The sequence below is a fragment of the Daphnia magna genome, linkage group LG7 (assembly GCF_020631705.1).
Source record: "Daphnia magna isolate NIES linkage group LG7, ASM2063170v1.1, whole genome shotgun sequence".
Lineage (NCBI taxonomy): Eukaryota > Metazoa > Arthropoda > Branchiopoda > Diplostraca > Daphniidae > Daphnia > Daphnia magna.
In genome coordinates this window covers 2748686-2765249 of record NC_059188.1, presented here as the reverse complement: position 1 = coordinate 2765249, position 16564 = coordinate 2748686, and the positions used below count along the sequence as shown (strand labels likewise).

The window sequence follows — 16564 nt, the reverse complement described above, 5'->3', positions numbered from 1 at the left end:
ACGCATGGGGGAATAAGCAGCAATAATTGGGAAGGCGCAATCAAGTAAACTAATCTTAAGGGCCGTTTTCAAAATAAGCCCATAACCCCCAAAACAAAAATTTCAAGATTGAAAAATAGCAAAGAAAAAACAATCTTTGTTTTTGGGGGTAACATAGCCTTAACCTCATTCGACCTACCCATCAGCCAGTATTCAATCAACATGGCAAATTTTTACATATTTATATCGTTATGCCTGGCGCCTCTCTCTCTGTATTTCACCTTCAGTCTCTCTCGCTCTCTCCTGTCTTCTTCTCTCTCTCTCTTTAAGCCATCACACCTTCGATTGCTGGGCAAAGCCAGCCACACTTTCCCAGCTAGCCATCTACCCCAGAACGTCTGCACTCGTCTTCGCTGTACTAAACTCAATGCCATCCCTTTTTCTTTTTGCTCTTCTTCCCGCTTCTTCCCTCCTTTTCTCTCCGACGACAATCATTCGTCTGTTTCTCTTGAAGTGGATATAACGTTGCCTTCGAATGAGTTTCCCAGAATCCAATTCATAACAATATAAACTAAAATGATTGCTTGAGTTTTTGTTTTGTTTTACATTTGATTCAAAGTCGGCTTCTACGAGAAAAAGAAAAACATTTTTGCAGTGCGCACAGCGACATCATTTACCCCACAATCTAACAAGGCTGAAAAGATTCCGGTGTGATCAGTTCGATCGAAACTAAAATTGCATTTGTACAATACAAAAGCATTTACTAGATTATAACAGAACAGAACGAATCTGTTCAGGCATGAGTCTTCTTGTCGTTTCTGCCGTTTTCTGTCATCTACAGAAAACAAGGCGAATATGACGTGCACAATACGACATACTGACTGTAGTAACCAACCAGCTAGTCATTTTCACTTCCATACAATCGCCAATTTAACGGGCCGAACGACAGCCATCAAAAGATTTCATATTCATAGAAATATGCTACTCATATGCCACCTGGTGGCAACCGAAGAGTAACTTCTAGGTCTTATGGCGGGATTGGTATACATGTTCCAGTCACGATCCGTGAGTGCAACCGTTTCCGTTTCTATTGTAGCATTTTTTGCGTGTCAAAATTTGTTTAGCATAATTGAGATTCTTAATAATAAGTAACACAGCAAGTGACGAATAAAGTTCATTTTTTATTATTGTCAATCTAGTTCACCGTGTTAGCGAAATTTAGCATTAAAGCTAAACTGACGCCATAATGAGCTGCAGCTTTTTTCGATCATCTATGAGACAGTATAAAAGACTTGATGAAGCAAATTTCGTATGGTAAGTATGATAGGTAAGTATACGCTTAGTCGGGTTGGTGCAGTGGTTCGAGTGATATCAGCTTGCAGCTATCACTTGTGACTCCAAATCACGAACCAAGCACACGGTCATTCCTCCAATAATGTGACCGTACTTAGTGCTCGTTGCATTCGAATCCGTTCGAATCAACGTCCTGACTTTTTCTTTCAGGCACGGGCATGGCCTAGGTGATAGTTCCCGAGGCGATTGAGGTTGGGTTTAATAGTCGTTTGATTTTGATCACAACATTTAGCGTGCACCAAAAATTGGCGACATAGTCTTCAAAGATTCCACGCTGAAAAGGAATAAAGAGTCTGACGATGACTTGCTGTAAAAGCCAATCATGAATTTGAAGAAATGGATACCAAATGATTGCAAAGGTCGCCACTGTGGCAGCGCCAATCTGGACCAAATTCTTTAGTTGGGAGGGAAGTGAGGAACCTTTAGGTTGACAGGAAGCCAGCAAATAGAAGCCAGCAAATAGAAGTATTGCATGATACAACTCCATCTGCTTAAAGTTTAAGGCAGCTGAAAAGGCAATTGCTGCTAACACATTCTTTCCCTGAGAAACAAAAATGATTGCCCACAAGGTCAACCCCAACGAAACACAATTGTACTGAAAATGACCATAATCTATAAGGGTGAGTCCAGAGTGTGAGGACAAAGCAAAGAAAACCCATTTGTACTTATTACTCATCTTCAAGCTTCTAATGTAAAAATAAAGTGCACTGACAAAGAAAATACAATCAGACACAAGGACGGACATCCTCATGAAATATTGGTGGTCAAAGTTTTCAAATCCCTGAGACACATGGAGTTTTACATAGTCTTGGTTGATTTTCTTAGCCACCGATCCAGTTAGGTAGCTTTGATATGCTGTGAGAGGAGGGTAATCCAGTCCCCAGTACAATAAATCATTGTCTGTTGTATTTCTATACCTGATGAGATGGATATCCTATGAATAATATCAGCCAACCTATCTCGACATCAAACCTACCAATCCTGTATGGGTAAGTTAACCGTAATTTCCATCCAATGTCTTTGAGCTTCATAATCTCCAAATTTTGGAGGTTGATTTTTGCCAGAATATGGGAAAACTGAGACACCCAGTTTAATGATGATTGTAGTCAAAGCAATCACTTCTAACTTGTAAGGGACCTCCATAGTGAATCCTTACTACGCTATGACTACTATGACGAAAATCACTAAAAATAAATAACAAAACGAAAAAACCAAACAAAAAAACAAAAATAGCTGAGTTAATTTAGTGTCTTCAAGTCGCAGCCTGCAATTATGGGTAAAGTATACATTTCAACTTGTCTCATCCTTTTTGTGTGTTAATATGACAATGCAATTGTTGAGTTAAAGGATTTGTATGTTGTATATAGAGGTGGATTGATTGTTGAAAGTTTTGATGACTGCAATTATGTAACTGATTTATTAAAACCAATGGTTTGATTGCAGCAGCTTTTTATGGTATTATGCTGCTACTGGCTGTCGTGTCACTGATGGCTGGGTGGACCATGGGTGTGCCGATGGATTCGTCTTCTTCCGAGTACGGTAGTTATTCATACCAGACGACTACTGCTGCGCCGTACTACACCACTGCTGCGCCGTACAACACCACGACGTATGCTGCCCCCAGTTATTACACTACAAAGGCGCCCGAGTACTACCCCACAACATATGCGGCCCCCACTTACTACACCGAGGCTCCCAAGTATTACAGCACCAAGGCTCCTGAATACTACACCACCACGTATGCAGCTCCGACTTACTATACGGAGGAACCAAAATACTACTCCGCACCGAGCTATTACACAGAAGCGCCAGTATATTACACGACAACGTATGCCACTCCAAGCTACTACACCGAGGCTCCCACCTACTATACCACAAAGGCCCCTGAGTATTACACCACAACTTACGCTTCACCAGTTTACTACACCGAGGCCCCAAAATATTACTCTGCTCCAAGCTACACTGACAACCGTGTCGTACTACACAACTACAGAGGCGCCCAACTATTACGTAGCACCAACTTACTACACTGAAGCCGCCCCATCTTACTACTCCGAGCCGACCTACTACACTGAAGCCCCGAAGAACTACGCTGCCCCAAGTTACTACACCACGACTGCTCCTTCGTACTACGTCGAACCTAGCTACTACACCACAACTTATGCTGCTCAATCTTACTATACTGAGGCTGCTGAATACTACACAACTAAAGCCCCGGAGTATTATACGACGAAAGCTGAATACTACACCACCACTTACGCCGCTCCAGCTTATTACACTGAGGCTCCGCAATACTACACAAAAAAGGCATCCGAATACACAACGTATGGTGCCCCAAGCTACTACACCGAGGCCCCCAAGTACTACACCACCACTTACGCTGCTCCAGTTTACTACACTGAGGCTCCCAAATATTCGGCTCCACAATACACTACAACATATGCTGCCCCAAGCTATTACACAGAAGCCCCGAAGTACTACACTACAACATATGCCGCTCCGGTTTACTACACCGAAGCTCCTCAACAACCTATGCTACTCCCGGCTACTACACCGAGGCTCCAGCTTACTACACAACTACCTATGCAACCCCATCCTACTACACTGATGCTCCCAAGTACTATTAATCGTGAAAATTGCGCTGTCCATCAAGCTCGATGATGGAATATTCCGATTTGATTTTATCATTTACAGTCCTCGTTCCAAAATAAGTATTTCCATTTATGCATTCACTAGTCGTTTTCCATACGAATGTTTCCAAATGAATTGTTGAATACAGATACAATGCCGTTAACAAATCCCCTCGTTCTTTTTATTTTGTATCAAATAAAGCTAATGAAAGCGATTTGTTTCCTACAACATTGTAATTGCTGAACGCATTTATACACTAGAACATTAGTGAGATTTACATCATTGGTATTCATCAGTCTGGTATAATTTATATAGCTATTTAGTTGCGTAGCATAGAACATTGCTTCAATTGATTGCATTTGCCAATTAACATTGAATTGGGCAAGGTTGAAATCCACTTATCTTTACCGTTTTTAATTGCGTAGCAGGATGTAGCGTAAAATTTTTTAGTTTGCATTTCCATCACTAATGTTAATTTCCTAATTTCAATCTGAAATTCCCTTAAAAGGAAATGCTCAAATATTCGGACTAGATGTTAGAAGTTTTGGTTAGCCAGTTTGGATTTTAGTTATTGAAAAAGAAAAAAAAGAAAAAAAAGGGTTGCGCTAAGCACTTGATTGACTTGTTATCGAGTAACCTCCAGACCTGCCCGGACGGAGATCATATTGCTGTACTATATGATCCACATCGTGACATCAGCTGAGGGCTCTTACCTCTCTATTCAGTCTTGCATTGCAATGGGGGCCAATCCCATTCCAACGCTTGACCTTTCGAGTTGTAATTGGGAGTCAAGTAAGTCTGTATTCATTTGTTGGAAGACAAACCTCTTTTTTTTGTTTCCGACGCCTGTTAAGCATCTTGGTCATGACACAATAAAGTATCGTTTTCCAGCGGAGGAGAATATAAGAAGAATCATGATTGTAGCACACAGTTCCAGCGTTTTCCTTCTCTTGTCCTTACACATAAAAAAAAAAAAAAAAAGGGAAAATAATCTGAATAACAAAGGATGTGTTTGGATTCTCTTGTGTGTGTGTGTGTGTGTGTGATGCTAATCACACAAGTTTCCCTTCTATGGAGGTTTCTGCGTAATTTATATTTTCGACATACACCCACACTCGCTGCATCATATAGTGCAATCGAAAAGGATCAGACACGGCGATGATGTGATCGTTAACGTAAACCAACCTAGCGCAGTTGAAACCATGACGATGTGATTAATAAATTCTGAGAAAAAAGCTACCCAAAATAATTCGGGCGGGAAATAACAGAACACACCCTGGCGGGGTACTTTTGGTGTAACAAGTAATTGCTATCTATATGTTGAAATAAAGATTGCTTGCTTTTGGGTAGATCTAGTGAAGCTTTAGTTTAGAAAATATCTTGTCGTTTTCAAAAAGTTATCACAGCCTCAAATTTCAAATAAAGCTAAGAAATTTATCTACGCAGACTCAAGTCATAGCTACAACTGGATAAGGAATTAAAAGAGGCAATATTACCTTTCTGATTATGATGCAAACTGATGTATTCCAGAATAGGCCAATGTCAGCAGCTCAATTAATTTTCCTCCTGAATTTTTTTCCACATCGGTTGACCTGTCAAGAAAATTAGGCATCAACATCATCAAATCCATTCGTGCGGCACTGGTTAACTGTGTTTGTTATAAAGCTTTGTATACCTAAAAGGCATTGATGTAATCAGATTAGAAAGATTAGGCTATATCCAGAATCGACAACACACACGATTAACTTACTAGGATACCTTGCGTGGAAAGTGTTCACAAAGAGTTGAGCCTCTTCTTCCCCGACTTCCAACTGTTCGGCTAAACTTTTACATCCCATGCCGTAAACAATCCCGTAGCAGATTTGTTTCGCTTTTTGCCTTTCATCGTCTCTGACTTCTTCTTGCTTTTTCTTTTTCCAAACCGATACAATGCCGCGGAAAACATCGCCATCGGGTTGGCTAGAACAGAACAAAGACCTGCGTCTTCGCTCAAATGCGCCAATATTCGAAGTTCCAACTGAGAATAATCCGCCGAAAGCAAGATAGTTCCTATATTTGAAGTACAAACTTTTTAAAAATTAACATGCCATCAATGCCCACTTAAGCAGACAGCAGACAGCCATCAAAAGATTTCATAGAAATATGCTACTCATATGCCACCTGGTGGCAACCGAAGAGTAACTTCTAGGTCTTATGGCGGGATTGCTATACTTGTTCCAGTCACGATCCGTGAGTGCAACCGTTTCCGTTTCTATTGTAGCATTTTTTGCGTGTCAAAATTTGTTTAGCATAATTGAGATTCTTAATAATAAGTAACACAGCAAGTGACGAATAAAGTTCATTTTTTTATTATTGTCAATCTAGTTCAGCGTGTTTGCGAAATTTAGCATTAAAGCCAAACTGACGCCATAATGAGCTGTAGCTCTTTTGGATCAACTATGAGACAGTATAAAAGACTTGATGAAGCCTTAAGTATGATAGGTAAGTATTGAAACTCGAGTAGGAAGAAAGTCGGTTTTGGGAGTTGCCACCCCCGCTAAACAAGTAAATTTGACGTGAGTCCCGGTTGCAGTCCCGATAGTTTCGAAATTATCTACCCACGGGGTAGTAACGTAGAAACGATTAGGACTGTGCGAAGGTTCACGTAAATGGTCAGGTGGGGCATTCTTCTGCTAAGAATTGGGGAAGTAAATCGAAGTTGCCCAGTTTACTTGAGTTTTCACACTCATTTTCTTTGTGTACTTTGCGTCCATCAGCATGTACCATAATTCCATTCAATGAGGAACTAACTTCCGCCTCGGTCTACGGACCAAAAAGGAGCACGGGCATGGCCTAGGTGGCAGTTCCCTACGGCGCTCAACCGTGAACTTTTTGAGATCTAAAAAAAAAAACAAAAACAAAAAAAAATCTTTTTGCATTATAGTTCCATCTTGAAGTAATATCATAAGCGTTTTGTTATATTTTGCATTTAGCGTTCGAATACTTTTCTAATCAAAAACTAAACTTTCGGTTCGTTTTGATTAATGATTTGTCACAACTCAAGAAAAGGGGGAAAAACAAAGCACAGTAGGATGTAATCTCATATCAAATGATCATGTAATGCAAATTCGGTGTGCCTGCTCGTCGACTCCCTTGTTTATCGACGCCTGCCAGCGAAAAAGTGTGAATGGGAGTGTCCTCATGAAGTTTGTGACCACCCCTGTTATGAGTTTTGTAAACGAGCTCCGTGTGACAAACCGTGCAAGAAAATGTTTCGTTGCGGACATACTTGTAATGGTCTTTGCGGTGAAAGTTGCCCGCCCAAATGCCCATCTTGTGCCTACGTTAAAATACCTAACTACAACCCCAAAGCATGGTACAAACCCCATGGTACAAACCCCCCCTAAATGGACTTCGAATTCTTGCCTCATCGGTCCCGTGCTACTCACGTGCCACCTAGTGCCAACCGAAGAGAACCTTCCCGGTCTTACGGCGGGACTGATACACGTTCCATTCACGATCCGTGATTAACAATAGACCATACGATTTTTCTATTGTAGCGTTTTTCATATGTAAGTATCTATCTAGCATAAACAAGATTCTATTCAATAGATAATAAAAAGAAGTAACGAATAAAGTTCATTTGTTATTATTGTCAATTCAGTTTATTCTGTTTGCGAAATTTAACATGAAACGTAAACTTGTGCCATAAAGAGCCGTAGCGTTTTGCCAGTCTCTTTGGTACAGTATAAAAGACTTGATAAAACGTTTTTCGTTTGGTAACGGTGTTGGTTCGCTATAGCGCCGTTACTATGCGTGATACCGTATGCGTTACTAATGAGTGTTTATCTAATGCTAATTGCAGGTCGACGATGGATGAAAGAGTGACGCAAGTTTGAATAACGATTGGAATAATGACCACACTGGCTGGTTACATGGAAAGCAAAGGCTATAAACTCCAAATGGAGGAAATTAGGTGTCCACATGAATTATAAACGGTGGATTAATAGGACGCCCAAGCCCATTCTTTTTCACGTTCTCTGCAGTTAACCATCACAAATATGTTTTAATTCTGTTTTATATAAATCAGGCAGAAATGTAAATAAATTCTTGTCGTGACCCTCGGACTGCTCAAAGTTGTGGTGATGATGCGGCTTTAAGAAGTCGGAATGAGCTGCAGCGAGTTCATCTAAGTTAATGTCCGTTAGGGTAGACTATTAGATTTAGCTGTTTATTTTGTAAACGCATGGGGGGAATAAGCAGCAATAATTGGGAAGGCGCAATCAAGTAAACTAATCTTAAGGGCCGTTTTCAAAATAAGCCCATAACCCCCAAAACAAAAATTTCAAGATTGAAAAATAGCAAAGAAAAACAATCTTTGTTTTTGGGGGTAACATAGCCTTAACCTCATTCGACCTACCCATCAGCCAGTATTCAATCAACATGGCAAATTTTTACATATTTATATCGTTATGCCTGGCGCCTCTCTCTCTGTATTTCACCTTCAGTCTCTCTCGCTCTCTCCTGTCTTCTTCTCTCTCTCTCTTTAAGCCATCACACCTTCGATTGCTGGGCAAAGCCAGCCACACTTTCCCAGCTAGCCATCTACCCCAGAACGTCTGCACTCGTCTTCGCTGTACTAAACTCAATGCCATCCCTTTTTCTTTTTGCTCTTCTTCCCGCTTCTTCCCTCCTTTTCTCTCCGACGACAATCATTCGTCTGTTTCTCTTGAAGTGGATATAACGTTGCCTTCGAATGAGTTTCCCAGAATCCAATTCATAACAATATAAACTAAAATGATTGCTTGAGTTTTTGTTTTGTTTTACATTTGATTCAAAGTCGGCTTCTACGAGAAAAAGAAAAACATTTTTGCAGTGTGCACAGCGACATCATTTACCCCACAATCTAACAAGGCTGAAAAGATTCCGGTGTGATCAGTTCGATCGAAACTAAAATTGCATTTGTACAATACAAAAGCATTTACTAGATTATAACAGAACAGAACGAATCTGTTCAGGCATGAGTCTTCTTGTCGTTTCTGCCGTTTTCTGTCATCTACAGAAAACAAGGCGAATATGACGTGCACAATACGACATACTGACTGTAGTAACCAACCAGCTAGTCATTTTCACTTCCATACAATCACCAATGTAACGGGCCGAACGACAGCCATCAAAAGATTTCATATTCATAGAAATATGCTACTCATATGCCACCTGGTGGCAACCGAAGAGTAACTTCTAGGTCTTATGGCGGGATTGGTATACATGTTCCAGTCACGATCCGTGAGTGCAACCGTTTCCGTTTCTATTGTAGCATTTTTTGCGTGTCAAAATTTGTTTAGCATAATTGAGATTCTTAATAATAAGTAACACAGCAAGTGACGAATAAAGTTCATTTTTTATTATTGTCAATCTAGTTCACCGTGTTTGCGAAATTTAGCATTAAAGCTAAACTGACGCCATAATGAGCTGCAGCTTTTTTCGATCATCTATGAGACAGTATAAAAGACTTGATGAAGCAAATTTCGTATGGTAAGTATGATAGGTAAGTATACGCTTAGTCGGGTTGGTGCAGTGGTTCGAGTGATATCAGCTTGCAGCTATCACTTGTGACTCCAAATCACGAACCAAGCACACGGTCATTCCTCCAATAATGTGACCGTACTTAGTGCTCGTTGCATTCGAATCCGTTCGAATCAACGTCCTGACTTTTTCTTTCAGGCACGGGCATGGCCTAGGTGATAGTTCCCGAGGCGATTGAGGTTGGGTTTAATAGTCGTTTGATTTTGATCACAACATTTAGCGTGCACCAAAAATTGGCGACATAGTCTTCAAAGATTCCACGCTGAAAAGGAATAAAGAGTCTGACGATGACTTGCTGTAAAAGCCAATCATGAATTTGAAGAAATGGATACCAAATGATTGCAAAGGTCGCCACTGTGGCAGCGCCAATCTGGACCAAATTCTTTAGTTGGGAGGGAAGTGAGGAACCTTTAGGTTGACAGGAAGCCAGCAAATAGAAGCCAGCAAATAGAAGTATTGCATGATACAACTCCATCTGCTTAAAGTTTAAGGCAGCTGAAAAGGCAATTGCTGCTAACACATTCTTTCCCTGAGAAACAAAAATGATTGCCCACAAGGTCAACCCCAACGAAACACAATTGTACTGAAAATGACCATAATCTATAAGGGTGAGTCCAGAGTGTGAGGACAAAGCAAAGAAAACCCATTTGTACTTATTACTCATCTTCAAGCTTCTAATGTAAAAATAAAGTGCACTGACAAAGAAAATACAATCAGACACAAGGACGGACATCCTCATGAAATATTGGTGGTCAAAGTTTTCAAATCCCTGAGACACATGGAGTTTTACATAGTCTTGGTTGATTTTCTTAGCCACCGATCCAGTTAGGTAGCTTTGATATGCTGTGAGAGGAGGGTAATCCAGTCCCCAGTACAATAAATCATTGTCTGTTGTATTTCTATACCTGATGAGATGGATATCCTATGAATAATATCAGCCAACCTATCTCGACATCAAACCTACCAATCCTGTATGGGTAAGTTAACCGTAATTTCCATCCAATGTCTTTGAGCTTCATAATCTCCAAATTTTGGAGGTTGATTTTTGCCAGAATATGGGAAAACTGAGACACCCAGTTTAATGATGATTGTAGTCAAAGCAATCACTTCTAACTTGTAAGGGACCTCCATAGTGAATCCTTACTACGCTATGACTACTATGACGAAAATCACTAAAAATAAATAACAAAACGAAAAAACCAAACAAAAAAACAAAAATAGCTGAGTTAATTTAGTGTCTTCAAGTCGCAGCCTGCAATTATGGGTAAAGTATACATTTCAACTTGTCTCATCCTTTTTGTGTGTTAATATGACAATGCAATTGTTGAGTTAAAGGATTTGTATGTTGTATATAGAGGTGGATTGATTGTTGAAAGTTTTGATGACTGCAATTATGTAACTGATTTATTAAAACCAATGGTTTGATTGCAGCAGCTTTTATGGTATTATGCTGCTACTGGCTGTCGTGTCACTGATGGCTGGGTGGACCATGGGTGTGCCGATGGATTCGTCTTCTTCCGAGTACGGTAGTTATTCATACCAGACGACTACTGCTGCGCCGTACTACACCACTGCTGCGCCGTACAACACCACGACGTATGCTGCCCCCAGTTATTACACTACAAAGGCGCCCGAGTACTACCCCACAACATATGCGGCCCCCACTTACTACACCGAGGCTCCCAAGTATTACAGCACCAAGGCTCCTGAATACTACACCACCACGTATGCAGCTCCGACTTACTATACGGAGGAACCAAAATACTACTCCGCACCGAGCTATTACACAGAAGCGCCAGTATATTACACGACAACGTATGCCACTCCAAGCTACTACACCGAGGCTCCCACCTACTATACCACAAAGGCCCCTGAGTATTACACCACAACTTACGCTTCACCAGTTTACTACACCGAGGCCCCAAAATATTACTCTGCTCCAAGCTACACTGACAACCGTGTCGTACTACACAACTACAGAGGCGCCCAACTATTACGTAGCACCAACTTACTACACTGAAGCCGCCCCATCTTACTACTCCGAGCCGACCTACTACACTGAAGCCCCGAAGAACTACGCTGCCCCAAGTTACTACACCACGACTGCTCCTTCGTACTACGTCGAACCTAGCTACTACACCACAACTTATGCTGCTCAATCTTACTATACTGAGGCTGCTGAATACTACACAACTAAAGCCCCGGAGTATTATACGACGAAAGCTGAATACTACACCACCACTTACGCCGCTCCAGCTTATTACACTGAGTCTCCGCAATACTACACAAAAAAGGCATCCGAATACACAACGTATGGTGCCCCAAGCTACTACACCGAGGCCCCCAAGTACTACACCACCACTTACGCTGCTCCAGTTTACTACACTGAGGCTCCCAAATATTCGGCTCCACAATACACTACAACATATGCTGCCCCAAGCTATTATACAGAAGCCCCGAAGTACTACACTACAACATATGCCGCTCCGGTTTACTACACCGAAGCTCCTCAACAACCTATGCTACTCCCGGCTACTACACCGAGGCTCCAGCTTACTACACAACTACCTATGCAACCCCATCCTACTACACTGATGCTCCCAAGTACTATTAATCGTGAAAATTGCGCTGTCCATCAAGCTCGATGATGGAATATTCCGATTTGATTTTATCATTTACAGTCCTCGTTCCAAAATAAGTATTTCCATTTATGCATTCACTAGTCGTTTTCCATACGAATGTTTCCAAATGAATTGTTGAATACAGATACAATGCCGTTAACAAATCCCCTCGTTCTTTTTATTTTGTATCAAATAAAGCTAATGAAAGCGATTTGTTTCCCTACAACATTGTAATTGCTGAACGCATTTATACACTAGAACATTAGTGAGATTTACATCATTGGTATTCATCAGTCTGGTATAATTTATATAGCTATTTAGTTGCGTAGCATAGAACATTGCTTCAATTGATTGCATTTGCCAATTAACATTGAATTGGGCAAGGTTGAAATCCACTTATCTTTACCGTTTTTAATTGCGTAGCAGGATGTAGCGTAAAATTTTTTAGTTTGCATTTCCATCACTAATGTTAATTTCCTAATTTCAATCTGAAATTCCCTTAAAAGGAAATGCTCAAATATTCGGACTAGATGTTAGAAGTTTTGGTTAGCCAGTTTGGATTTTAGTTATTGAAAAAGAAAAAAAAGAAAAAAAGGGTTGCGCTAAGCACTTGATTGACTTGTTATCGAGTAACCTCCAGACCTGCCCGGACGGAGATCATATTGCTGTACTATATGATCCACATCGTGACATCAGCTGAGGGCTCTTACCTCTCTATTCAGTCTTGCATTGCAATGGGGGCCAATCCCATTCCAACGCTTGACCTTTCGAGTTGTAATTGGGAGTCAAGTAAGTCTGTATTCATTTGTTGGAAGACAAACCTCTTTTTTTTGTTTCCGACGCCTGTTAAGCATCTTGGTCATGACACAATAAAGTATCGTTTTCCAGCGGAGGAGAATATAAGAAGAATCATGATTGTAGCACACAGTTCCAGCGTTTTCCTTCTCTTGTCCTTACACATAAAAAAAAAAAAAAAAAAGAGGAAAATAATCTGAATAACAAAGGATGTGTTTGGATTCTCTTGTGTGTGTGTGTGTGTGTGTGATGCTAATCACACAAGTTTCCCTTCTATGGAGGTTTCTGCGTAATTTATATTTTCGACATACACCCACACTCGCTGCATCATATAGTGCAATCGAAAAGGATCAGACACGGCGATGATGTGATCGTTAACGTAAACCAACCTAGCGCAGTTGAAACCATGACGATGTGATTAATAAATTCTGAGAAAAAAGCTACCCAAAATAATTCGGGCGGGAAATAACAGAACACACCCTGGCGGGGTACTTTTGGTGTAACAAGTAATTGCTATCTATATGTTGAAATAAAGATTGCTTGCTTTTGGGTAGATCTAGTGAAGCTTTAGTTTAGAAAATATCTTGTCGTTTTCAAAAAGTTATCACAGCCTCAAATTTCAAATAAAGCTAAGAAATTTATCTACGCAGACTCAAGTCATAGCTACAACTGGATAAGGAATTAAAAGAGGCAATATTACCTTTCTGATTATGATGCAAACTGATGTATTCCAGAATAGGCCAATGTCAGCAGCTCAATTAATTTTCCTCCTGAATTTTTTTCCACATCGGTTGACCTGTCAAGAAAATTAGGCATCAACATCATCAAATCCATTCGTAAGGCGACTGGTTAACTGTGTTTGTTATAAAGCTTTGTATACCTAAAAGGCATTGATGTAATCAGATTAGAAAGATTAGGCTATATCCAGAATCGACAACACACACGATTAACTTACTAGGATACCTTGCGTGGAAAGTGTTCACAAAGAGTTGAGCCTCTTCTTCCCCGACTTCCAACTGTTCGGCTAAACTTTTACATCCCATGCCGTAAACAATCCCGTAGCAGATTTGTTTCGCTTTTTGCCTTTCATCGTCTCTGACTTCTTCTTGCTTTTTCCTTTTCCAAACCGATACAATGCCGCGGAAAACATCGCCATCGGGTTGGCTAGAACAGAACAAAGACCTGCGTCTTCGCTCAAATGCGCCAATATTCGAAGTTCCAACTGAGAATAATCCGCCGAAAGCAAGATAGTTCCTATATTTGAAGTACAAACTTTTTAAAAATTAACATGCCATCAATGCCCACTTAAGCAGACAGCAGACAGCCATCAAAAGATTTCATAGAAATATGCTACTCATATGCCACCTGGTGGCAACCGAAGAGTAACTTCTAGGTCTTATGGCGGGATTGCTATACTTGTTCCAGTCACGATCCGTGAGTGCAACCGTTTCCGTTTCTATTGTAGCATTTTTTGCGTGTCAAAATTTGTTTAGCATAATTGAGATTCTTAATAATAAGTAACACAGCAAGTGACGAATAAAGTTCATTTTTTATTATTGTCAATCTAGTTCAGCGTGTTTGCGAAATTTAGCATTAAAGCCAAACTGACGCCATAATGAGCTGTAGCTCTTTTGGATCAACTATGAGACAGTATAAAAGACTTGATGAAGCCTTAAGTATGATAGGTAAGTATTGAAACTCGAGTAGGAAGAAAGTCGGTTTTGGGAGTTGCCACCCCCCGCTAAACAAGTAAATTTGACGTGAGTCCCGGTTGCAGTCCCGATAGTTTCGAAATTATCTACCCACGGGGTAGTAACGTAGAAACGATTAGGACTGTGCGAAGGTTCACGTAAATGGTCAGGTGGGGCATTCTTCTGCTAAGAATTGGGGAAGTAAATCGAAGTTGCCCAGTTTACTTGAGTTTTCACACTCATTTTCTTTGTGTACTTTGCGTCCATCAGCATGTACCATAATTCCATTCAATGAGGAACTAACTTCCGCCTCGGTCTACGGACCAAAAAGGAGCACGGGCATGGCCTAGGTGGCAGTTCCCTACGGCGCTCAACCGTGAACTTTTTGAGATCTAAAAAAAAAAAAACAAAAAAAAATCTTTTTGCATTATAGTTCCATCTTGAAGTAATATCATAAGCGTTTTGTTATATTTTGCATTTAGCGTTCGAATACTTTTCTAATCAAAAACTAAACTTTCGGTTCGTTTTGATTAATGATTTGTCACAACTCAAGAAAAGGGGGAAAAACAAAGCACAGTAGGATGTAATCTCATATCAAATGATCATGTAATGCAAATTCGGTGTGCCTGCTCGTCGACTCCCTTGTTTATCGACGCCTGCCAGCGAAAAAGTGTGAATGGGAGTGTCCTCATGAAGTTTGTGACCACCCCTGTTATGAGTTTTGTAAACGAGCTCCGTGTGACAAACCGTGCAAGAAAATGTTTCGTTGCGGACATACTTGTAATGGTCTTTGCGGTGAAAGTTGCCCGCCCAAATGCCCATCTTGTGCCTACGTTAAAATACCTAACTACAACCCCAAAGCATGGTACAAACCCCATGGTACAAACCCCCTAAATGGACTTCGAATTCTTGCCTCATCGGTCCCGTGCTACTCACGTGCCACCTAGTGCCAACCGAAGAGAACCTTCCCGGTCTTACGGCGGGACTGATACACGTTCCATTCACGATCCGTGATTAACAATAGACCATACGATTTTTCTATTGTAGCGTTTTTCATATGTAAGTATCTATCTAGCATAAACAAGATTCTATTCAATAGATAATAAAAAAGAAGTAACGAATAAAGTTCATTTGTTATTATTGTCAATTCAGTTTATTCTGTTTGCGAAATTTAACATGAAACGTAAACTTGTGCCATAAAGAGCCGTAGCGTTTTGCCAGTCTCTTTGGTACAGTATAAAAGACTTGATAAAACGTTTTTCGTTTGGTAACGGTGTTGGTTCGCTATAGCGCCGTTACTATGCGTGATACCGTATGCGTTACTAATGAGTGTTTATCTAATGCTAATTGCAGGTCGACGATGGATGAAAGAGTGACGCAAGTTTGAATAACGATTGGAATAATGACCACACTGGCTGGTTACATGGAAAGCAAAGGCTATAAACTCCAAATGGAGGAAATTAGGTGTCCACATGAATTATAAACGGTGGATTAATAGGACGCCCAAGCCCATTCTTTTTTCACGTTCTCTGCAGTTAACCATCACAAATATGTTTTAATTCTGTTTTATATAAATCAGGCAGAAATGTAAATAAATTCTTGTCGTGACCCTCGGACTGCTCAAAGTTGTGGTGATGATGCGGCTTTAAGAAGTCGGAATGAGCTGCAGCGAGTTCATCTAAGTTAATGTCCGTTAGGGTAGACTATTAGATTTAGCTGTTTATTTTGTAAACGCATGGGGGGAATAAGCAGCAATAATTGGGAAGGCGCAATCAAGTAAACTAATCTTAAGGGCCGTTTTCAAAATAAGCCCATAACCCCCAAAACAAAAATTTCAAGATTGAAAAATAGCAAAGAAAAACAATCTTTGTTTTTGGGGGTAACATAGCCTTAACCTCATTCGACCTACCCATCAGCCAGTATTCAATC

The 16564-nt window shown here is 40.5% G+C and overlaps 4 protein-coding genes, 2 long non-coding RNA genes and 1 pseudogene across 10 annotated transcripts; 4 read left to right on the top strand and 3 right to left on the bottom strand.

The window, feature by feature from the left end:
- Nucleotides 1–1140: 1140 nt before the first annotated feature.
- Nucleotides 1141–2516, bottom strand: LOC123474277 (dolichyl pyrophosphate Man9GlcNAc2 alpha-1,3-glucosyltransferase-like). Of its 3 annotated transcripts, none has more exons than XR_006648891.1 (3): nucleotides 2309–2516; nucleotides 1317–2249; nucleotides 1141–1250 (listed from the first exon to the last, which is right to left on the bottom strand). XR_006648891.1 is itself a non-coding variant. In XM_045176233.1 (3 exons), exons 1-3 carry the CDS (start codon nucleotides 2473–2475, stop codon nucleotides 1561–1563), a joined length of 786 nt encoding a protein of 261 aa, XP_045032168.1. In that variant the 5' UTR covers nucleotides 2476–2516; the 3' UTR covers nucleotides 1141–1560. The 3 variants fall into 3 exon arrangements, 2 of the variants coding, with proteins under 2 accessions (XP_045032168.1, XP_045032166.1); XM_045176233.1 differs by having other exon boundaries at nucleotides 1141–1606; nucleotides 1677–2249; XM_045176231.1 differs by having other exon boundaries at nucleotides 1141–2249.
- Nucleotides 2517–2753: 237 nt separating this feature from the next.
- On the top strand, nucleotides 2754–4172 carry LOC123474184 (annotated as a pseudogene).
- An 818-nt stretch (nucleotides 4173–4990) lies between these two features.
- Nucleotides 4991–6474, bottom strand: LOC123474289. Its single transcript, XR_006648902.1, has 2 exons — nucleotides 5714–6474; nucleotides 4991–5638 (listed from the first exon to the last, which is right to left on the bottom strand). It is a non-coding gene; the product is annotated as an uncharacterized LOC123474289 (long non-coding RNA).
- Nucleotides 6475–9324: 2850 nt separating this feature from the next.
- LOC123474269 (dolichyl pyrophosphate Man9GlcNAc2 alpha-1,3-glucosyltransferase-like) lies at nucleotides 9325–10700 on the bottom strand. 3 transcript variants are annotated; one of them, XR_006648877.1, is made up of 3 exons: nucleotides 10493–10700; nucleotides 9501–10433; nucleotides 9325–9434 (listed from the first exon to the last, which is right to left on the bottom strand). XR_006648877.1 is itself a non-coding variant. In XM_045176215.1 (3 exons), the coding sequence occupies exons 1-3, from the start codon at nucleotides 10657–10659 to the stop codon at nucleotides 9745–9747; spliced, it is 786 nt and encodes a 261-aa protein (XP_045032150.1). In that variant the 5' UTR covers nucleotides 10660–10700; the 3' UTR covers nucleotides 9325–9744. The 3 variants fall into 3 exon arrangements, 2 of the variants coding, with proteins under 2 accessions (XP_045032150.1, XP_045032149.1); XM_045176215.1 differs by having other exon boundaries at nucleotides 9325–9790; nucleotides 9861–10433; XM_045176214.1 differs by having other exon boundaries at nucleotides 9325–10433.
- A 137-nt stretch (nucleotides 10701–10837) lies between these two features.
- LOC123474178 (extensin-2-like) lies at nucleotides 10838–12726 on the top strand. Its single transcript, XM_045176100.1, has 2 exons — nucleotides 10838–10845; nucleotides 10960–12726. Exons 1-2 carry the CDS (start codon nucleotides 10838–10840, stop codon nucleotides 11546–11548), a joined length of 597 nt encoding a protein of 198 aa, XP_045032035.1. The 3' UTR covers nucleotides 11549–12726.
- On the top strand, nucleotides 11550–12726 carry LOC123474284 (extensin-2-like; the record flags this gene model as incomplete). The annotated part of the gene is made up of 1 exon (XM_045176241.1): nucleotides 11550–12726. A coding segment is annotated over one exon (627 nt), but the record flags the coding sequence as incomplete, so codon positions are not given.
- Nucleotides 12727–15536: 2810 nt separating this feature from the next.
- Nucleotides 15537–16243, top strand: LOC123474298. The gene is made up of 2 exons (XR_006648912.1): nucleotides 15537–15694; nucleotides 15989–16243. It is a non-coding gene; the product is annotated as an uncharacterized LOC123474298 (long non-coding RNA).
- Nucleotides 16244–16564: the final 321 nt, after the last annotated feature.